Source organism: Echinops telfairi, unplaced genomic scaffold (genome assembly GCF_000313985.2).
Source record: "Echinops telfairi isolate 266 unplaced genomic scaffold, ASM31398v2 ScPeMD7_2010;HRSCAF=2546, whole genome shotgun sequence".
Classification (NCBI taxonomy): Eukaryota; Metazoa; Chordata; class Mammalia; order Afrosoricida; family Tenrecidae; genus Echinops; species Echinops telfairi.
This window is the reverse complement of record NW_022105908.1, coordinates 3,907,323-3,927,017: the sequence shown is the minus strand read 5'-3', so window position 1 is coordinate 3,927,017 and position 19,695 is coordinate 3,907,323. Positions and strand designations below refer to the sequence as shown.

Sequence of the window (19,695 nt, the reverse complement as noted above, 5' to 3'; positions counted from 1 at the left end):
GTTCACAGGGGCATCCTAAGGCTCTGAAGACCACCTCTAGAAACGCACCTTAGAAAGCTGTGCGCGGCTTGTCCAACAGCAGTATGTTGAACAGGAGCAGCAGAGTCTGAGCACCTGAGCCCTGAGAGGCTGGACCAGGGTCATGACTGGGCCACACCTCCGTTTCCCACGGGTCCTGTGGCCGAGTGGGAAAGGGCATGGACTCACAGCCAACGACCCCGAGCTCCATCCTGACTCAGGACTTACGAGGGATGGACCCGACACGTTCATGCTCGTTAAAAAGGAACTAACATCACCACGTCAGAGGTCACTAGAGATTTAAGGGAGTTACTGCATCATCACCCTCCTCCCAGGCCTCTGTGGAGAGCACAGGAGGTGCGTGGGTAATACTCCAGACAGCCAAGGCCAGGGAGTGCTCGCTACAGCTCTGCTAGCTGCACCGCACCCCTGCCCAGCTGGGTTGCTGACGGCTCGCTTCACCCTCAGAGCTTCAAGCTAAAGAAACTGAACATCCACCTACGTCCTGCCCGCCCTCCACTGGGTGAAGCAGGCCCGCACCTCCTGAGACCATTTTCCCATAGGTCTCCAGCATGAGGTCCCAGTAGTGTTCCTTCTGAGTAGAATCCAGGTGTCTCCACTGCTCCTAGAAAAAAGACAACACTGTGACTTCAAACGTGGAACCAGAGGAAGGTGTCAACACCGTCTTCCCAGAGAAGGAAAGAATGCGTCTTAGAACACTGGGCATCAGAAATCTAAGAAACCAAGGGAGAGAGTGATCGAGAGGACCTTCTCCCTGGCACGTAAACCCTCCGACTGAATGAGGAACGTACCAGAAGGAAACAGTCTCTTCCACGCTGTTCTTTTGTAATCCTCTCAAATACTAAGAAGTTGGGCACTGGACTGCTAACTAGATGGTCGGCAATTCAAACCCACTAGTTGCTCTACCCAAGAAAGATGAGGTTGTTTGCTCCTGTAAGGATTTACAGCCTCAGGAACCCTGTAGAGTCACTATGTGTTACAACTGATTGGATGGCAATGGGTGTGCAAGTGCTTATTGTATGACCTTGATATCCCAAGTATTTAACTGAAATCTGGGAATTCGCAGGGGAGAAGGAAGAAATAAAAAAGAAATTTCTTCAAAAGCAAGTGCAAACCAGCAAAAACGAGGGAAGAATCAACAATGAAGTCAAGTGAGTGCTAAGTCTCGGCCTGAAACAAACAGAAAAGGCACCAGACACCAAAGAGGTCCCAATAACCCTGCGTTTGGAGTCTAACATTCAGTCACCGGAAGAGTTCTCGGCAAGAATAAGTCCTCGGTTTACACTGATGGAAAATCTCCCTAGAGAACCAGAAACAGGACATACCAATGCGAGAGTGTCTGCTTTCAGGGATTCAAATTTCAGTTCTATAAAACCCAGCTTGCCTAGCTGAGTGCTGAGCTACATATTCTTTTGAATCAGACAGACTGGGTCCCACGTCTCATCTTCACACTCTGTAACCTTGAGCAACTTACTTCGCTTTTCTGAGCCTCACTGCTCACCTAATAATAATCCTGAACTTTTTTTAAAAATTGCTTGCTAGAATACAAGTGTTGTCTAATTTTTAGCACACATACACATAAAAAAACCCAAGACAAATCCACTACCACTGAGTAGATTCTGACTTACAGTGAGCCTATAGGGCAGATAAAACTGCCCTTTGGGTTTCTGAGGCTGTAAATGTTGCAGGAGCACAGCCTCATCTTTCTCCCTATAAGAGCGGCTGGTGGTTTCAAACTGCTGACCTTGAGGTTCGTAGCCTAACACTGACCCCAGTGCACCTCCAGAGCTCCTGTTTCGTTCACAGCAGTCATCACAGCTTGCCATACATCTATATATACAACGTGTGCACAGACACATGTGACTAATATTAGCTCTAATAGCATGCAGGCCCATGAGATAGGCCTCTGTCTGTCTCCACTATACTTCCTCAGTCCCAAAGAGACTACGGTACACATTTTGTGTCCTCTAGGTGAAATGAAGCGTTTAGCAAATAAGGCCTCAGTAGAAGCTGTGAGCAATTACTCCTCCCACAATACGCAGTCTGTGGGAGTATCAGCCACCCAGACTCACCCAGGAGCTCAAGGGGAAAATGCGGGGAGTCAATACACTTGCGGGAACCACAGCTGACTGAACACTGTGCCTGCCAGGCGACAGGTCACAGTGGGGCAGTATGCAGTCATCTACCACGCACTGTGTCACACACAAGAAAGCCATTCTCGCTCCTACATCGTTGTCAGGCCCCTAACACATCACAGGGCAGTGGAGAATGGATCAAGGAAAAAGAGAGATACCAAAAAGGCTTTTAATTAGCAAATACTAAGCACAAGAAAATGTAGAAGGCTGAGTTCTCTAGGTTGAAAAGTGAAAAAATTACTCCAATATATTTAACTATGTATTTGTGTGTGCATGTGTACAAGAAAGAGGTTTATATACAAGTGCAATTGAATATTGAGAAAACATCCCAGCCCAGTCCAGATCAAGTACATAAGTCTGATAGTTGCCCATATGTCCGATACCAATCTATAAAGTCCTCTTCAGACTCACAAAGCACATGCAGTGACACCGAATGCAGGAAGATCACAGGCCCGTGGGTGGAGAGTCTTGTGGATCCAGTGACGGTGGAAGCATCTCAGCACTGGCAGGGGTCTCCACGTGGCTCCTCCATGGGGTCTTTCAGTGTAGTGCCATGTGTCTTGTCAGTACAGCATCTCTCAGGGAGTGCTAACTAGGTTTCTTAAAATCTCAACACCATGGTCAGGGAAGTCCATGTGTTGTGTCTATGGCACACCCTTTTCTCGGCTGTCATCTGCTCAGAAGCAGGTCACCCAGTTCTCCCACAGCCCGGCTGGATGGGTTCAAACCACTAGCTTTTAGGCTGATCACAAACTGCTGGCACCACATAATTCTAACACGAATTTCAAGTTTTCTACAGAAAGCATGAATTGGAAGTACTTGATTCCGCTGACCTCTCATGTCAGAGCTCCTTGGACAACCCTTGAAGACAGCCCCCGCCAGGGTAAGCGTGGCCTCACAGAGGAGCGCACCCAGCTTCACGGTGTGGGCACACAGACGCGACTGCAGCCGGGCAGAGGGGCGGGTGGGACTGCCAAGCATGGTGACACTGACGCTGCTCCACTCCCTGGACAGTCTCTGTCCCGGGTTCCAGAATGTTCTCGCCAAGAATGGGAGAGAGCAAGACAAGTGAGGGCCCCGGGGTCCGTAGGCACCAGTCAGCCATCTGAAAACCAGGAGCGTTGCTGCAGGATGTACTTCTTGCTGAACCCCAGCTTAAAGTCACAACAAGCCGGGAAGATGAGAATAAGTTCTTTTACGTAGAGGGGAGTCACAGAGTACAGCCATTTTGTCTCTCATTTTTAAAGGAAGGAAGCAAACAAACTTCCTCTTCTGGAAAGACAAGTGTGACATGGGGAAGAAGGCTCCTTTTTGTGTGGCCATACCACCCTCTTGTGGCTTGAGGAGGTATTACAAAAATGACATAACAGAGGAATTGATAACAGAGGAATGTGAGTAAATAAATTGGATCAAAGAGATTCTAAGTCAATAATCACGGTTTTGTAATGATACCACTTACTTCATTATTCTAGACTTAGTCTTTAAGCTCCTAATCTATAGAACTGATTACACAGAGCAATTTACTTTACCTTCAAATTCCCTTTAGTCAAAATGACTCCATCCAATATCAAGGTCTGATATTACAGTGTCATTGTTGCATCGAAGCACTCACCAGCCTGTGCCAAGGACTCTCGAAGCCAGCTTACCCAGACAACCAACTGGAAGATATCCCTGTCCGGGCCCATTGCAGTCCGAGGTAAGGCAGCAGAGCACGGCATCAGCAGCACATGCAAGTCACGTTTTGCTGGAGACCGACCTTTCCATAGCGGTTGCCGTGGGAGGTCACCAGGAAGCTGCCAAGCATTCCAGCTGGATTCAGAAGAGGAGGTGGAAAGGGCTATCACTGCTGACGTCACACAGAATCTGGGCTGAAAGCCGAGATTACCAAGAAGGTGTTTCCTCGTATTTCACCGAGGCTCACGCTCAGCTATGTGGATCATCACACCGCAAAAACGGGATCAGAGAACACTGCTTCACGCTCCAGCAGAGCCTGCAGGCAGACCGAGCAGGCATCGTTCACACCGAACGAGGGGACACGCTGTGGCTGAAAAGCGGGAAAGGGGTGTGCATCTGGCGTGTCCCTTCCTCACCCTCCTTTCCTGCATCTGCATGCTGAGAGGGGCGCCAACGAGCTGCACGGTATGAAGAACAGGAGGCGTCTGGGTTGAAGGAAGACTGGTGAACAACCTCCAAAAGGCCGACTACGCGGCCTCCCCTGCTGCTGACAATGAAGGCAGCTTGACGCAGTTGCTGATGAAGATCGAAGGCATATGGACTACAGCTAACACAGGTCAACATCCTCACAACTAGCTCAGGAGACAGCGTCCCAGGACACTTATAATGATAGACAGACAGATAAAGGGTTATACAGCGAGAAGAAATATAACAGCTAATTAGTCCACACTGCAGTACAAAGGGCTCAGTTCAACTCAATTTCATGGAACAGTTAATATACTGGAAGCCCTTTGATTCACATGAGCTGCAGGGTCCAAGATCAAGGAAAGAGACAGCAGAGTCTGCCTGCAGGCAGCAATCACAAGGGTGGGTCAGCAACAGAAGCAGGCCTGGATAGGATATTGAACTCAAGTAATACAAGGCTACAGGGTCCACCAGTCTCAAGCTCAAGCTATGTACCCCATCAAGAGTGTGGCAAAGAAGCAGATCTCAAAGGAGCATTGAGCACTAGCGCTACGATCCACAATCCACAGAAAGGGTTGGCCCACAGGTGGTGTAGCAAGAGGCTGAGATAGAGAACTAGCTAAAGCAGCAGCACACTGACCAGAGAGCAGGAGAGACGGGGCAGGCCTTGCAAAGCCATTTATCTCTTTGCTCTCCAATCAAACTGCGACCTGATTAATCCCACATGTTCCTGTTGGCCAGGTTGGCACAATAAACCTAACTGTCACAGAAATCATTGATGAAATCATGGTCCAGTATTTCCTAAATTTGTTGAAAACTATAAAACGACAGACCCAAGCTCAATGAACCCCAAGCACAAGAAATATGAAGAAAATTGCAAGGCACATTATAATCAAGTTGCTTCGGACAAATAAACATTTAAACCCCATTATATGAAGAATAAAGATATGAGGGCATAGCTCATGATTTCCTTTTATTTTAAAATGCTAGAGGACACAACCTAATCTATGACGAGAGTAGCAATCCGTAGTTGCCTCAGGTGGCGGGTGGGAAGAGGGGCTTGAAATGGCAGGAGGAACTCTGATCTATAGGTAAAGGGCATTTTGGGGGACATGCTATGTTTGGCCTAGTAATTTAGTGCTGCAGCAATGGATAGACTCAAATAGGTGGCTTTCAGAAAGAAGTACTCTCTCTCACAGTTCAGAAGACCAGAAATCCAAATTTAAGGCACCAACTGAAAAGAAGGCTTTCTCTGTCAGCTCCGGGAGGCGTCTTCTCCTTTAAACAGCTGTGGGCCTGGCATCCCTCGAAGACTCCCAATGTCTTGGCATCAAACCTCCCCAAGGTGTAGTAGGTTCTCGACATAGGACACTGGGTCAAAAGGATGTGTTCCACTCCCAGCTCCCTCGTCTTTGGATGGAAACCCATCCCTCTAGTGTCTTTTAACAGCAGCCCTACCCTCCAGAACCAACATGGAGAAGATTCTACTCTAAATGTAAAAGACTGGAACCCTAACCTTTGAGAGCCAGGAAGCCATGACCCTACCACTTGAAACCCCAAAGGCAGTGCCCAACCTTGAAGGCTAGAGCAGTTCTGCTCCCATGCTCGTTCCAGCTCTGTTCATTTCTGAGCTATTCCAGGGATAGTTCCTGTTGTCGTTCTGACCCACAGCAACATTATGCACATTATGAAAAAGTCACTGCCCAGTCCTGCTCCATCCTTACAGCTGTTTCACTGCCCAATCCTGCTCCATCCTTACAACTGTTCCCCTGCTAGAGCTCACTGCTGCAGCCACCACGTCAATCCATCTCCCTGAAGGCCCTCCTCCTTTCACTGCCCCTCTACGTTACCAGACACGGTGTCCTTCTCTAGGGACTGATCTCTCCTGACAATATGTCTACTTGCCTTTAGGGAGCACTCCAGCCTGACTTCTTTCAAGATAGATCAGTTTCTCCTTTTAGCAGTCTTTCAATATTCTTCACCAGCACCATCATTCAGTTGCACTGATTCTTTTCCAGTCTTCTTTATTCAATGTCCAACTTTCACATGCACATGAGACAATTCATGGCTTGGGTCAGGAGCACACTGTCCTCAGAGTCACATCCTTGCTTTTTAATAGAGATCGTGTGCAGCAGAGTTACTCGATTCAACACGACTTTTCATCTCTTGGCTGCTGCTTCCATGAGCATTGATTGTGGATCCAAGCAAGTGAAAATCCTTGACAACATCAACCTTTTCTCCACTTACTATGATGTTATCTACTGTGAAAATTTATGTCTCCTTTGTATTGAGTTTAATCCATAATGGCAATCCGCCAAGGCTTCCTCATTTTCAGCAAGCAAGGATGAGTTACTTGCATACTGCAGGTTGAGTAAGCCTTCCTCCAATCCTGATGCCAATTCTTCTTAATATATGTAATCAGCTTCTCTGATGATTTGCTCAGCACACAGATTCAATAAGTTTGCTGAGAGGATACAACCCTGATGCACACTTTTGCTGATTTTAAACCAAGTCAAATGCCCTTGTTCCATTTGCACAACTGCCTCTTCATCCATGTTCAAGTTCTGCGGGAACACAATGAAGTGGTTTTCAATTCCCATTCTTCTCAAGGGTATCCAGTTTATTATGGACCACACAGTCAATGCCTTTGCAGAGTCGATAAAACACAAGTAAACACCTTTCTAGTGTCTGCTTTGAGCCAAGATACCGCTGACATCACCTGTCCTCTTCTGAATCCAGCCTGAACCTCTGGCAGCTCCCTGTCAATGTACTGCTACAACTGTTGTTGGATGAGCTTCAGCCAAGTGTTTACTTCCATTGACTAAGATGTTGGCTGTTGGCTTTTCAGAATAGCTTCTATTAACTTGAGGAATCTTCTTTCCATCCCTACCTTCTTGAGTGTCTTAATTAGGAATGGGTGTTGGATGCTGTCAAATGTTTTTTCTGTGTCTACGATATTATCATGTGATTCTTGTCCTTTTTCTTATCAATGTGGTAAATAATATTGATGGATTTTTGGATGTTAAACCATCCCTGCATCCCTGGAATGAATCCCACCTGATCATGATGGATGAAATGCTTTATATCTTTGGTATTCTATTGGTCAATATTTGGTTAAGGATTTCTGCATCTATGTTCATTCGAGATATTGGTCTGTAGGTCTCTATTCCTTTGTGATCTTTGCCCTGTTGGGATAGCAAAGCAATACTGGCTTCATAGAATGAGTTTGGGAGTTTGCCATCTTTTTCTATGACCTGGAATAATGTGTGGAGGATTGGTGTCAGCTCTTCCCTGAATGCGTGGTAGAATTCTGTGAAGCCATCTGGTCCGGGAGCTTTTACTGTTGGTACTTTTTTGATAACCATATCTACTTTTTTTGCTGTGGGTCTGTTGAGGTTCTTGACCTCTATCTGGGATAATCCAGAGAGGGATTGCTTTTTCAAGTACTTGTCCATAGGGACTGCTTTTTCAAGTACTTGTCCATGTCTTCCACATTACTGAATTCATTAGAATACAGACTTTCATAGCACTTTGAGATTATCCTTTTCATCTCATTGGGGTCCGTTGTGCTTTCCTGTTTCATCCCTCATCCTGGCTATTGATCTTCGCTCCTTCCTTTCCTTGGTTAGGCTTGCCAGGGGTCTGTTGTTTCTTTCAAAGAACCAGCTTTTTGCTGCATTGACTTTTTGCATTGTTCTCATCTTCCCACTCGTTTAACTTTGCCCTGCTTTTTATTATTTTTCTTTTGCTAGTGGAGGGGTTGTTCTCTTGACTTCTGTTCTAGTTGCTGGAGGTTTCTGTGATAACATATCAGTCATAAGTCTCTCTTTCTTTGTCATATACGCATTTACTGCTATCATGCTTCCTCTGATAATTGTTTTTGCTGTATCTCATAGTTTGGGGTACAGGGCGCAGAATAGCATGAATGAAACACAATATTCCTGTGGCTCTTTGAGGCTTCTGCACCCCCACTATCATGACCCCAGTCCTGCCAGACAGATAAGAGATATGAGCTCATGGCACACAGAATCCAGAAACAGAAGTGGGAGTAGCAATACTGGAGGGTAGGGGAAAGGTGGGGAGAGGAGGGGAGGAGGAGGGAACCGACTGCAATGATCGACACATAACCACACACACATACCCCACAGGGGGACGAACAACAGAAACCGGGGGGGAAGGGAGAGTGGTCAGTGTAAGATATGAAAATAATAATTTTTAATTTATCAAGGGGTCACAAGGTGGGAGTGGGGGAGGGAGGGAGTAAAAAAGAGGAGCTGATCCCAAGGGCTCAAACAGAAAGCAAACATTTGGAAAATAATGATGGCAACATGTACAAATATGCTTTATATAACTGATGTATAATATGTTGTAAGAGCACCCAATAAAATGATCTTTTAATAAGGTTTTTTTTACTTACATGTGATACTATGATACTGCTGTATAATCTGAACATTCTGTCGGGTCACCTTTCTTTGGAATGGGTGCAAGAATTGGTCTCTCCCAGTCAGTTGGCGAAGTGCTGTCTTTTTTCTGAGAGAGCAACAGACGTAGCTCTTTCAGCCTGGTTGCTGCCTCAGAATTTGAAGCAGCAGATAGTCTTCTTCCCTTTCAGTCTCTCTCTGTCCCCTTCCTTTTAAGATGAAGGGTGTTCATCTTTGGTTAGATCCATCAGTTTTAGATTTAAACCTCTTTAACAAAAAGTGTATCGCCACATATTTGTTAAAATTCTAAAAAAAAATATGTCCTTAATTTGAACAACAAAATGTCCTGTGTCTTTAAGATTTGCTTCCAGTTAGACCCACCTCTTTCCTCTCACAATTCACCATTAGCAGCAAGAAGAAATCCATCTAAGATCTTGCTTAGAAACCTCATCAGTCAGATATCCAAGTTCACCACTTATAAGTTCTACCTTCCACCAAACATTTGAACATAATTCATAATCTTTGTCACTAAATAAAAAGCATTACCCTTTCTCCATTGTCCATCTTCTTTTACAGCCTCAACAGAAGCACATGTAGTGACAACATGCTATTGCTGACCCATCTGTACTAAGACGAGACTTTCTCTACAGCTCCCCTTACGTCCTGTAAGCCCCCAGCAGAACTGACTTTGGCATTCACAGTACCACCAACAGTGTTTCAAAGCAATCGAGACTTTTACTATCAATCACCTAAGACTCTTCCAGCCTCTACCCATACACAATTCTAAAACTCCAACATTTAGGTATCTGCTAGGGCAGCACGCCATTCTCCTGATACCGGGTTCTGTCTTAGTTACCACAGTGTTGGATTACTTTTAGATGGCCCTTGTAGAAAGGGACTTGTAATGCCCACCAAATGATCAGGTGGGACTCTGCAGACTCTGCTTGTGGCACCTTAGGGGGATTGGGCAGTCTGTTAATGACACAAATAAGATGCACGGAATCCTGAGGGAATGACAGCACGTACAGAACCCTAATGAAAGGACCGGTCAATTTGGTCATCCAGCTAGGCTTAAAGTAAGCCATCCCAAAGCAAAAGGAAGACCTGACCTCCACCAAGAAGAGATGGGAGCAGAGCACACCCTTTGGACCAAAGGTCCCTGCATTGGAAACCTCCCAGGTCACAAGTGACAGTGAGAAGCAGCTGCTGAAAAGGCATCAGCTAAGGGAGGAGGTTCAGAAAACCACAGAAAAAGAGCTGAGCAGCTTCAGGCAAGAGGATTCCTGGAAGACTGGGGTGCTTTCAGACACTTGGTGGCGGGCAAGGTTCACCAACGTACATATCAAGAAAGCTTAGCATCTTCGGCCAAGGCTTCCTGGCAGGGTGGGGTACCTCTGGCACGTATCAACAAAAAACCAAACTCACGGCCATCAAGTCAATTCCAAGTCATAGAGATCCCTGTGGGTAAAGACTTACTCTTTACAGGAGTAGAAACCTCATCTTTCTCCCACAGAATGGCTGGTGGTTTCAAACTGCTGGCCTTGCAATTAGGAGACAAGGGATAACCCACTACACCACCAGGGCTCCTTCTGGGCATTTATAGGCAAAGCTAAAGGAATTTGAACACCTGACCGAGAGCTGGTGCTATGCTGGTGCAAGAGACCTAAGGTGCTGAAGGGCTGACAGTCAAGGGCTGACAGTTAAGGCACAGCTAGGAGATGGTCCTGATGGAAAAACTGGATCCTATCTCTTGTCTTTTCTTTTTATCTTTCATGATTCAATGGGTTATTAAAGAAGTTAACTGTTTTCAGTGCAAGTAAGAAATGCTTGGGATACAACTGTTTCTCAGGACACGTTACAAAGTCCATTCTGGGCTATTAATAAATGCCCAAAGGACATGAAAGGCATGCCACTATGCTACATGCCTCAGCCCACAAGCATTCAGCTCCATCTCCGTGGGTCAGCAAGCCAGGCACATTACACAAACCAGCCTGGTCCCTGAAGCACTCAGCTTTACTTGATCTGTGGGCTGAGCCTGTATCTCTTCCGATCCTGAATTGTACCTGATACTTCCCTAATAACCACCACTGTGTTTATTATTGTGTCCTAACTATTACCTGTGAGTTCTGAGTGGCTGTTAGAGCTAACTGTTGAACCCAGCAAAGAAACAGAGAGTGCCAACGATGGAGCAGCTGGAATCAGAATGGTTAGAAAGACTGGAGAAAAGAGGCATGACTGGCCTCCATTTCATAGAAGTGAGCCTTGGGCTGATACTGATCATAGTTCCCGCTCCCCGGGTGAAGTCAAAGGCCACACGCTTGTGCCAGGCTATTTTTATAGCTAGCTAGTCCTGCTGGAAGAGAAATACCTGAGTTACAGTCCACTATACGGCCTTTCTGGCTGTGACTCCTTACGTGACAGAATCGGGACTGGACACGTCTGTGACTACATGACTACGCTCTCCTTTTGGAGAGCATGCTCTGCTAATGAGCAAGACTGGGGTGGGATTAAGAACTGACCTCAGTAGGAGGTAAGAGATGGTACCAGAAGTATGTGTAGGGCAATTCAAAACGACCAGTCACTCCAAAGGAGACACTGGGCTTCTTATTCCTGAAAAGAGTTACAGTCTTGGAAACCCACAAGGGAAGTTCTACCCTGTTCTATCAGGCTGACTGAGTCAGCATCGACTATCAACTGGACGGCAGTGATCTCTGGTTTTCAGCAGGTGTGAATCTGTTTTCTTGATGGCATCTTGAAGACCCCACTTTAGGAAAGAAACCAGCCACACCCTTTGTTTTCCTTGGATACAGGGGCGTACCTCCCCAAAATTGATTTTTCCCCCCCAAAAGCTATATATTTAAATTTGTTTACAAAATAACCTTATCACCTTCAAAGTACTTTCCATTACACTGGATACATTTGTCAAATCTGTGATTCCATGCTTGGAAACATTTTTCAAACTCATCTGTTTGGATGGCTGATAGCACCTCCCTCATTTTTTTCTTCACCTCTTCTACATCGTCAAATCAATGCCCTTTCATGTCCCTGAGATAGTTAAGGTTTATTATGCCAACATGGCCAATAAATGCATGTGGGATTAATTGAAGAGTGGCGAGATAAATGGCTTAGTGAGCCTTGCCTTTCAAGTTCTCTTGTCTCTTGCTCTCTGATGGTCAGACCAGTGTGTGGCTGTCTTAGCTAGTATTCTGCCTCAGTTGGCAATGCTCACTTCCTGCGAGACATCCCTGAGGAGAAGCCACATGGGGACCTACCCTGATGCTGGAGAAGCCGCATGGAGACCCCTGCCAGCACTGAGATGCTTACACTGCCACTGGATTCAAAGACTCTCTACCCACTGACCTGTGATCCTCCTGCACTCAGTGTCATTGTGTGTGTTTTGTGAGTTTGAGGAGGACTTTGCAGATCAGTGTCGGACATATGGGCTAAGTCGGACTTATGGGCTTGGACTGGACGGGGTTGGGAAGCTTCCTGAATGTACACTTAACCTATATATAAAACTCTCTCCCATACATATGAGTTTCTATGGATTTGTTTCCCTAGTCTACCCAGACTAACACAACCCTTTTGCAGAAACAAAAAAAGAAGTCGAAAGGAGTGAGTTCAGGTGAGTAAGATGCACAGGGAAAGAGAGGCATGCTGTTTTTTGCCAAAAACTGGCACACTGAGATGGATGTGTGAGCAGGTGCATTGTCGTGGTAGCAAAAGCAGGTCTTTTTTCCCCCCACACTGTTACACAGTCTTTTCAGAACCTCTAAATAGAAAGCTTGAATAACAGTCTGGCCTGGTGGAATGAACACCAAATGCATACGAGTCGACATTTTCATCTGTTCGGGAACTTGCCAGAAATCCAGAACCAGGTTTATCATCAATCGATATTTCACCTTTTTTGAAACGAGAAATCCACTCATACACTTGAGTTTTTCCCATACCGCTGTCCTTTTAAGCTGTGTTCAACATCACGCAGTTTCTGCGGCAATTTTCCAGAGCAGGAAACTGAATTTCACAGCCACACGCTATTCTCTTAAATTGGCCATCACAAAAAATGACGTTGGCACAAAAGTGCTTTCAAGAAAAAAAAAAATCCGTTACCAGAGAGAACCTTCCCAGATATCACTGGGTGCACTAACTTCGAGTGAATTGCTTGATGCACGCCCCGTGTGGAAAAATGCATACTATGACAACTCACTCTGCCCAGTGCAAGTCTGGTATATTTTGGTACTCACCATATAGTGCTAACATACCTGCAGAGCCAGATGTCTACTACTGATTGAACTTTGGTAGAAGCAAGACCTGCCTTGACTTTTAGCATAGTTGACTGCTGGCTCTGGATCCTACATTTGGCTTGAAGGTTTTGGACTGAACAGCACCCATCACGTGAGGCACTTCTTTAGTTCTGTGAAATTCTGTGGGGCACTGCAACCAATCATATGAGGGAATATAATCAAGGGGAGGAGTCAGGGCGGAGGGGTAGGGGGTGGAGCAGAGAATACTTTAGAAGAGCTGGACTTTGGGGGCATCATTAACCTCCAAGTCCTTGCACGTAGTCTGGTATTAATTCTTCTAAAAGAAACAAGGTAGTGAGCCTGACTAGTGCCCACGAACCATATACCACTCACTTTATTAGTGCAGCTTACGAACCATTTCAAAAGAGGATACCTAACTTCAGCTGGCGACAGTTTTTCAAGATGGAGAGAAAGTGAGAGGACTATTCAGTTGCAACAACACAACATTGTGCTAGGGTCACCCAAATGAACAAAAAAACCCTTAGAAGAGTGAAAATCCAATCTTACTGGAGATTCAAAGGAAGATATGGAGAGGGAAGCATGCATGTCTTATAGCAGGCAATTACATTTCTGTTGGTCGGAAAGTGGAGCAACCTCCCAGTGGGAAAAAGAATGAAAACCCTAACCATACTTACAGGAAACCCCAGGGGAGAATGTGACTAACTGGACGCTTGACTGAAGTTTCTATCCAGTCCTGGTGCTGGATATCCAAGCCATGTGCTGTCGACTGCTGGGATCTGGCTCTGTCCTTTCAAAGCACTCAGCATTTTTCATAGGCCACTAAGTAAGCTGGGCCTTACCTCAACCTCACCTGTAGCAGATTTAAGGCACTGACGAGCCCTTCCACTTATAGGGTGAAGCACCGCAGTGAGAAGCAGCAGACTGCTATGGAATTAGCAGTCGTCGATGAACGGTGGCCAGGACTACTATACTTACTATCTTAATGCTCTGCTTGCTTTCTGATGACATGCAGTCATCTTCTAGCCATGGTTCTGCCTCTCTTAATGAGTATCATTGAAAGTGTTGCTCTATCACCAACAGCCATTGTTTGCATAAGTAATGTCTAGTCACTTAAAATTTACCTGTATAACGCAACAATTCATATATAACCACATGAAACTGGCCTATACTTGTGTAATTTCCTTTTCTCAACAGTATTTTAAATTCTATACCATTGGCTAAATTAATGACACTATCAATTGAATTACTTTGTGGCATAGGGGAATGATTTATAATGTTCTCTATCATAAAAAGACCATGATGTCTCTAAAATGAAACAGAAATATATCTAAACCAAAGGTATATAAATGGATTTGGGGCTTACCCTTAATTCTAGCCCCAAGAACAATTCATTCTTATGACAGGGCCCTGCTTGATGCTCACCCTAATGAAGAGATCGCAGAAGATATGGGTGCTGTATCAAAGTGTGGTGAAGAAACCAGAAAGTGCCAGCTCTCAGAAAGAAAAGCCTCTGGAGTTTACGGCATGTCTTCAACCAAGAGCCATCTAAGTGAAGCACCAACTGCGGCCAATGGAAGAACCACATCAGCATGTGTAATCCAAGGATTGTAAATAAAACCCAAATCCACAGGAAGGACTATTACCAGAGCCTAAATTGTGCACACCCAGCTTACAGAAGGGTCTGGATAGTGGGCGCCCAAAATCCATTTGCAGAGTGGACACGTGGGTTAAGGTCCTCGTGAACCCCTTCTGATCCCAGCAGGGAATGTGAGCAGCCTTGCTACCACACAGCAGGCAGTGCACAGTCGATCATGGCAGACGCAGTGAGGGTACACTGTAATGCCCTAGCACTTGATCACCCTTTGTACCCATTTTAAAGTTATTTGTTTTTTATATTTTCTGCTTTCTCTTTGACTGATGTTTTTCTATATTTTGTCTAATTATTATTATCGGGTATTTTCTGTTTGCTTGCTTTGTATGATTGTGTTATGTTTGTTTGAAACCCAGGACAGGTAGAACTAACAAGACAGTAACTAGATAGGGGCCTGGCAAGGGAGTAAGGGGGGAAATGAAGTAACAATGAATATGAGAAGAAAATGTGCTGAAATTGATTGTAGTAACAATTGTACAACTCTTCTTAATAAGACTGAATGATTAAGCTGCATGATATGTGAAGTATATGCCATTAATTTATTTTTTTAATTATTAACACAAGACTACCTGTGAATAGCTTAAACAAAATTAACCCCTCACAGATTAGGATGCTGAAAGTCAAAACTCAGGGCATTAACACTAGAAACACTTTGGAGCCTGCACTAGTTATATAATCTGTTGTCAACTTGAGAGGATTTCGACAAAAGGGGTGGTGTCTAGCCTGTCAATCACTGTATTGCCAATGAGGCCTGTAGGCATGGCCTTCCCCCCACCCCCCACCCGAGGATTCTGGGAAATGCTGTTTCCTTCTTGGAGGCAGGAGACACTCTCTCTGCTCACTCCCTGAGAGATGCTCTATTGACAAAACACATGGCACTACGCTGATAGATTCCATGTCCTGGGAACTGGAGGAGCCACACGGAGACCCCTGCCAGTGCTGAGATGCTTACAATGCCACTGGATCCACAAGACTTCCCACGCAATGGCCTGTGATCTTCCTGCATTTGGCGTGATTGCATGTGTTTGTGAGTCTGAAGAGGATTTTATAGATTCTTATCGAACATCTGGACTGATATCAGACTTACGGAATTGAGAAGGACTGGGCTGGGATGTTTTCTCAATGTTCAATTGTTCTTGTATATAAAACTCTTTCTTATGCACATGCGTGTCTATAAATGTTTCTCTAGTCAACCCAGATTAACACAGGGCCAGAGATCTTAATGAGTCTTGGTACTGGTCATTCCCAGGAACGAGGAGGCTCTTGGTGCAGGGATCCCCACTCCAGGCTCTTCTTACTCTGGGGTAGCAAGGTCCCTACGCTTTCTGTTCACTGTTCTTCTTTGATCTCTTCTGAAAGGTGTGATTCAACTAAGATTGAGACTTAAGGGTATGGAGTTAAGTAAGGGAGAGGAAATGTATTCACACCCTCTTATGAGATACACCTCGCAATGATTCTTCCTCATTAACATATACATGAAAACTCAGGATACCAAAATAAGAGCGGAGCAGAGTTTTTGTAGTACGCATTTTTCCCACTAAGCAAGCATCAAGCAACTCGCTCGCAGTCAGTGGACGCAGTGAACCTCCTGGGCCTGTTCTCTCTGGTCAGTGAATTTCCATTGAAAGCAGCTTCGCGCCGTCATGTGTTGTGATGACGGATTTAAGAGAATGGCACACAGCTGTGACATGTTGTGTCCTGCTCGGGGAAATGCCAGAGACATTGTTGTGATGCTGCACACAGCTTACAGGGTCAGCGCTATGGGAAAAACTAAAGTGCAGAAGTGGTTTTCTCGTTTCAAAAAATTTTCTCATTTCTTACAGATCACAAAACACAGGGCACCTACTCAATATTGGGAATCATGGGGCACCCAAACTCACCTTTTACATGAGGGGACACATTGAATAAATGACAGTTATCATCTTGATGTGCCCGAGGTTTTATGAGCACGTACTCAGACCCAAACTAACCAAACTGTTCATGTAAAACATCCACATATGTATTGTATGCCAACTACGTATTCTTAAAGATACATGAAAAAATCACTTGCCCCATAGTAGCTACAATTATTAAAAGTTACAAACTGTTCCTATGTTAAGGAACTAGATAATGAAACAATGCAGACAATGTAGTACAATGCAGACAATGAAGGAGGAAGGATGACCACTGGTGGGGTAAAGAGAAGGTTCATCTCTTTTTTTACTTACTTTTTTTTTTAAGGTTCATCTCTTCATAGCACTTTACACCTGTCTAGATTCCATCTTCCTCTATTCAAAATGGGAATTGGAAGAATACTCTGCCTTGAGAGGTCAGAAGAGAAATGCTAAACGTAACGGTTCAGTTTGGTTTTTTTCCCCTGTGTATTTTCCTTCTAATCCTAGCAAGGCCATCTTACACTCCATTTCTCAGACTGCTCCCCTTTCACTCCCGAGCACTGAATCACGCTCCAACCTGGCTGAGGGTGAGAAACATGGGGGAACACAGCTCACCTGAGACGATGCGTGGAGGAAGGAGGCGCCAACGTCCTCATCTCTCACGGGCCTTTCCTCAGGCCGGGCAAGAAGCTGGGAAGCAGCCATCACTGAAGTGAGAAACAGCAAGTTTTAAGAGTCTACATGTCCGCCTCAGTCACTGCCCACAGGGTCCTGATCAAAGAACTCTTGATACATTTGAACCGATCTCAGTTCCTCCAGCCACGATTTCAGGACAGGCTAGGCATCCCTAACAAGTCTCATCTCTCCGACCTTCCAAGCGGCCTCCCGTAAATGAACTCCCACCTGCTTCCTCAGAACCAAAATCCAGGTGGCCGTGCAGGGTCAGAAAGGGGCACAAAAGGCAGGCTGTGAATCTCCAAATCAGGGTGACTCAGAGAGATCGATCCACACATCCTGTTTACACACTTCCCAGGGACACCTCAATCCCAGCACAACATTTTCAACTCACACAAACCCTCATTTTTTCCAAGAGCACCCAAACCACCCCAAATCACAACTGAGACTCACCTAATGCTGGCTCGCTGTCAGATTCCTCTTTCACCACGTGGCTCAGCTGCTCTCCGGGACCTGAGGCTGACTGCTGAAGGTCCAGCTCCTGAGGCATCCTTTCGGGAGGCGTCTCTGCCTCCCCCACCTGGCAGCTCAGAGATGCCATCTTCTCTGATACGCTCTCCTGTCCCAGAACTTGCATGCTGATCTAGGGACCAGGAATTACTAGTTACTGAAGGATTCGGAGTCAGGGTTCCTGAAAGATGTGAAGCCAACCTTACAACAGATTACAAGACAGTTCTTGCAAACATGGATTAGGGGAGAAGAAAGACAGCTTTTAATCCTCATCCAGCAGGAACTAGTGATGGAAATATCCCTCAACTCACTGCTCTTGATCCATTATGACTCATAGTGACTCTATGGGTCACACACAGGAGAACTGTCCCTGTGGGTTTCCAAGACTGTACTGTTTATGGGCACTGAAAGCCTCATCTTTCCCCAGCAGAGCAGCTGGTATTTCAAACTGCTGACCCTGCAGTTAGCAGCCTAACACGAGGATAAGCAACCTTGGTGACATAGCGGGTTACCCATTGGCTGCTCACCACAAGGTCCACACTACGGATCCACCAGACACTTGGCTTTCTGTACCCACAAAGAAACCTTTAACCTTCGAAACCCAAAGGGCCAGTTTTAAACCAGGCCTGGAAGACCTTCAAGACAGGTCACTAACAGTGCTTTTACTGGACAGCATCTACCTATAAAAACTATCCTGGAAAAGCTCAGATTCCAGTGAAAAGACAGGCTTGGAAGAAAGATTTTATAATCAGTCCCTAATAGCTAAAAAATGTTGAGAGTCACACACATATGCATAAAAATCAACAACAAAATAAAACCCATGCAAACAAGTACAATTCAGCGCATGGCTGCCCCAAGAACTGTAATGTCCCCTGCCATTTTCTTAGGGGTCATCTTTATAGAAATGGATCGCCAGGCCTTTCTTTCTTTTTGGGTGCCACTGGGTGGGTTTGAACAACCAACTTTTAGTTCAGAGGATTAGGCTTAGGGGAGGGCTGGGCCTCACTTACCCACTGCCAAAGTCTCCGGGGGTCTCCCTTCAAGCTCTCCACGAGGGTCACGGCCTCCTCGCCGCTGCCTGGACACTGCCGCCGCACCCACATCTGGATCTCCCCGGGCAGGATGGTCAGGAACTGCTCCAGCATCAGAGTCTCCAGGATCTGCTCTTTGGTGTGGACCTCCGGCTGCAGCCACCGCAAGCACAGCTCACGAAGCTGCCTCAGGGTCTCCTGGGGCCCAGACACCGCCTGGTAGCGAAACTGCCTGAAGAGCTGGCGCGCAGCCTCAGGGCCGCACAGTTCCCCTGGAGGGCCAGCATCCTGTCTGAGGAAGCTGGGGTCCTCTGCCTTGGCCAGTGGAGGCAGCGGGACCAGGACCTGCCCCAGGTCAACTGGCATCATCTGGCTTGGCAAGTTCTTTGGCTTCAGGCGAAGTGCTTGCGGGGCGGCCGGGCACTCTGGGAGAAGCTGGTCTTTGCAGAGCCTCTTGCAGGAACACTAGAGGGGGAAGGAGATTGAGTGCTACTCAGAGGAGAATGGCATGTTTTCACAAAGAGCAATTTCCTATCCCCAACGGAAAACCCTTTAAGTTGACCAGAAACCTTATGAGATTGTTTACCAGATCCACAAGAAAGACCCAGTCCAGTGGTGGGTCTCCTTAAATTCAAAGGACTTCAGAAACACACTGGCCTTCCCAATGATGACATACCAAAACATATCACTCTCACAGAATGTTGCAAGTAATCTGAAATTTTAGAACATGTAATGATACAGGAAAATGTGACCCAATGTTAAATAAGAAAGAACAAAGAAGGGCAGAATAAATGCATTTAATCTGCTGTTAGGTTTTATGTTTGTGAACATCAAAGTGAGTAGGCAGCAGGTGGTAAGAAGAGGACGGCAGGCCTGTCTGGATAGGACAGGCTGGATGAACAATCTGGAGGAGAAAACAACGGGACTGACAGTTCCGGGGGGACATGGGAGAGGG

General features: G+C 45.9%; 1 protein-coding gene across 1 annotated transcript in view; it reads right to left on the bottom strand.

The window, feature by feature from the left end:
• The window catches only part of LOC101650770 (zinc finger protein 18), a 33,892-nt gene extending 14,723 nt beyond the window's left edge, over nucleotides 1-19,169 (bottom strand). The window contains exons 1-4 of the mRNA XM_013006293.3: nucleotides 18,720-19,169; nucleotides 17,653-17,842; nucleotides 17,140-17,231; nucleotides 559-643 (exon numbers count right to left, since the gene is read on the bottom strand). Of these exons, the coding sequence (XP_012861747.1) occupies nucleotides 559-643; nucleotides 17,140-17,231; nucleotides 17,653-17,842; nucleotides 18,720-19,109 (757 nt within the window). The 5' untranslated portion in view covers nucleotides 19,110-19,169. The remainder of the gene's footprint in view (nucleotides 1-558; nucleotides 644-17,139; nucleotides 17,232-17,652; nucleotides 17,843-18,719) is intronic.
• Between the last annotated feature and the right edge of the window lie 526 nt (nucleotides 19,170-19,695).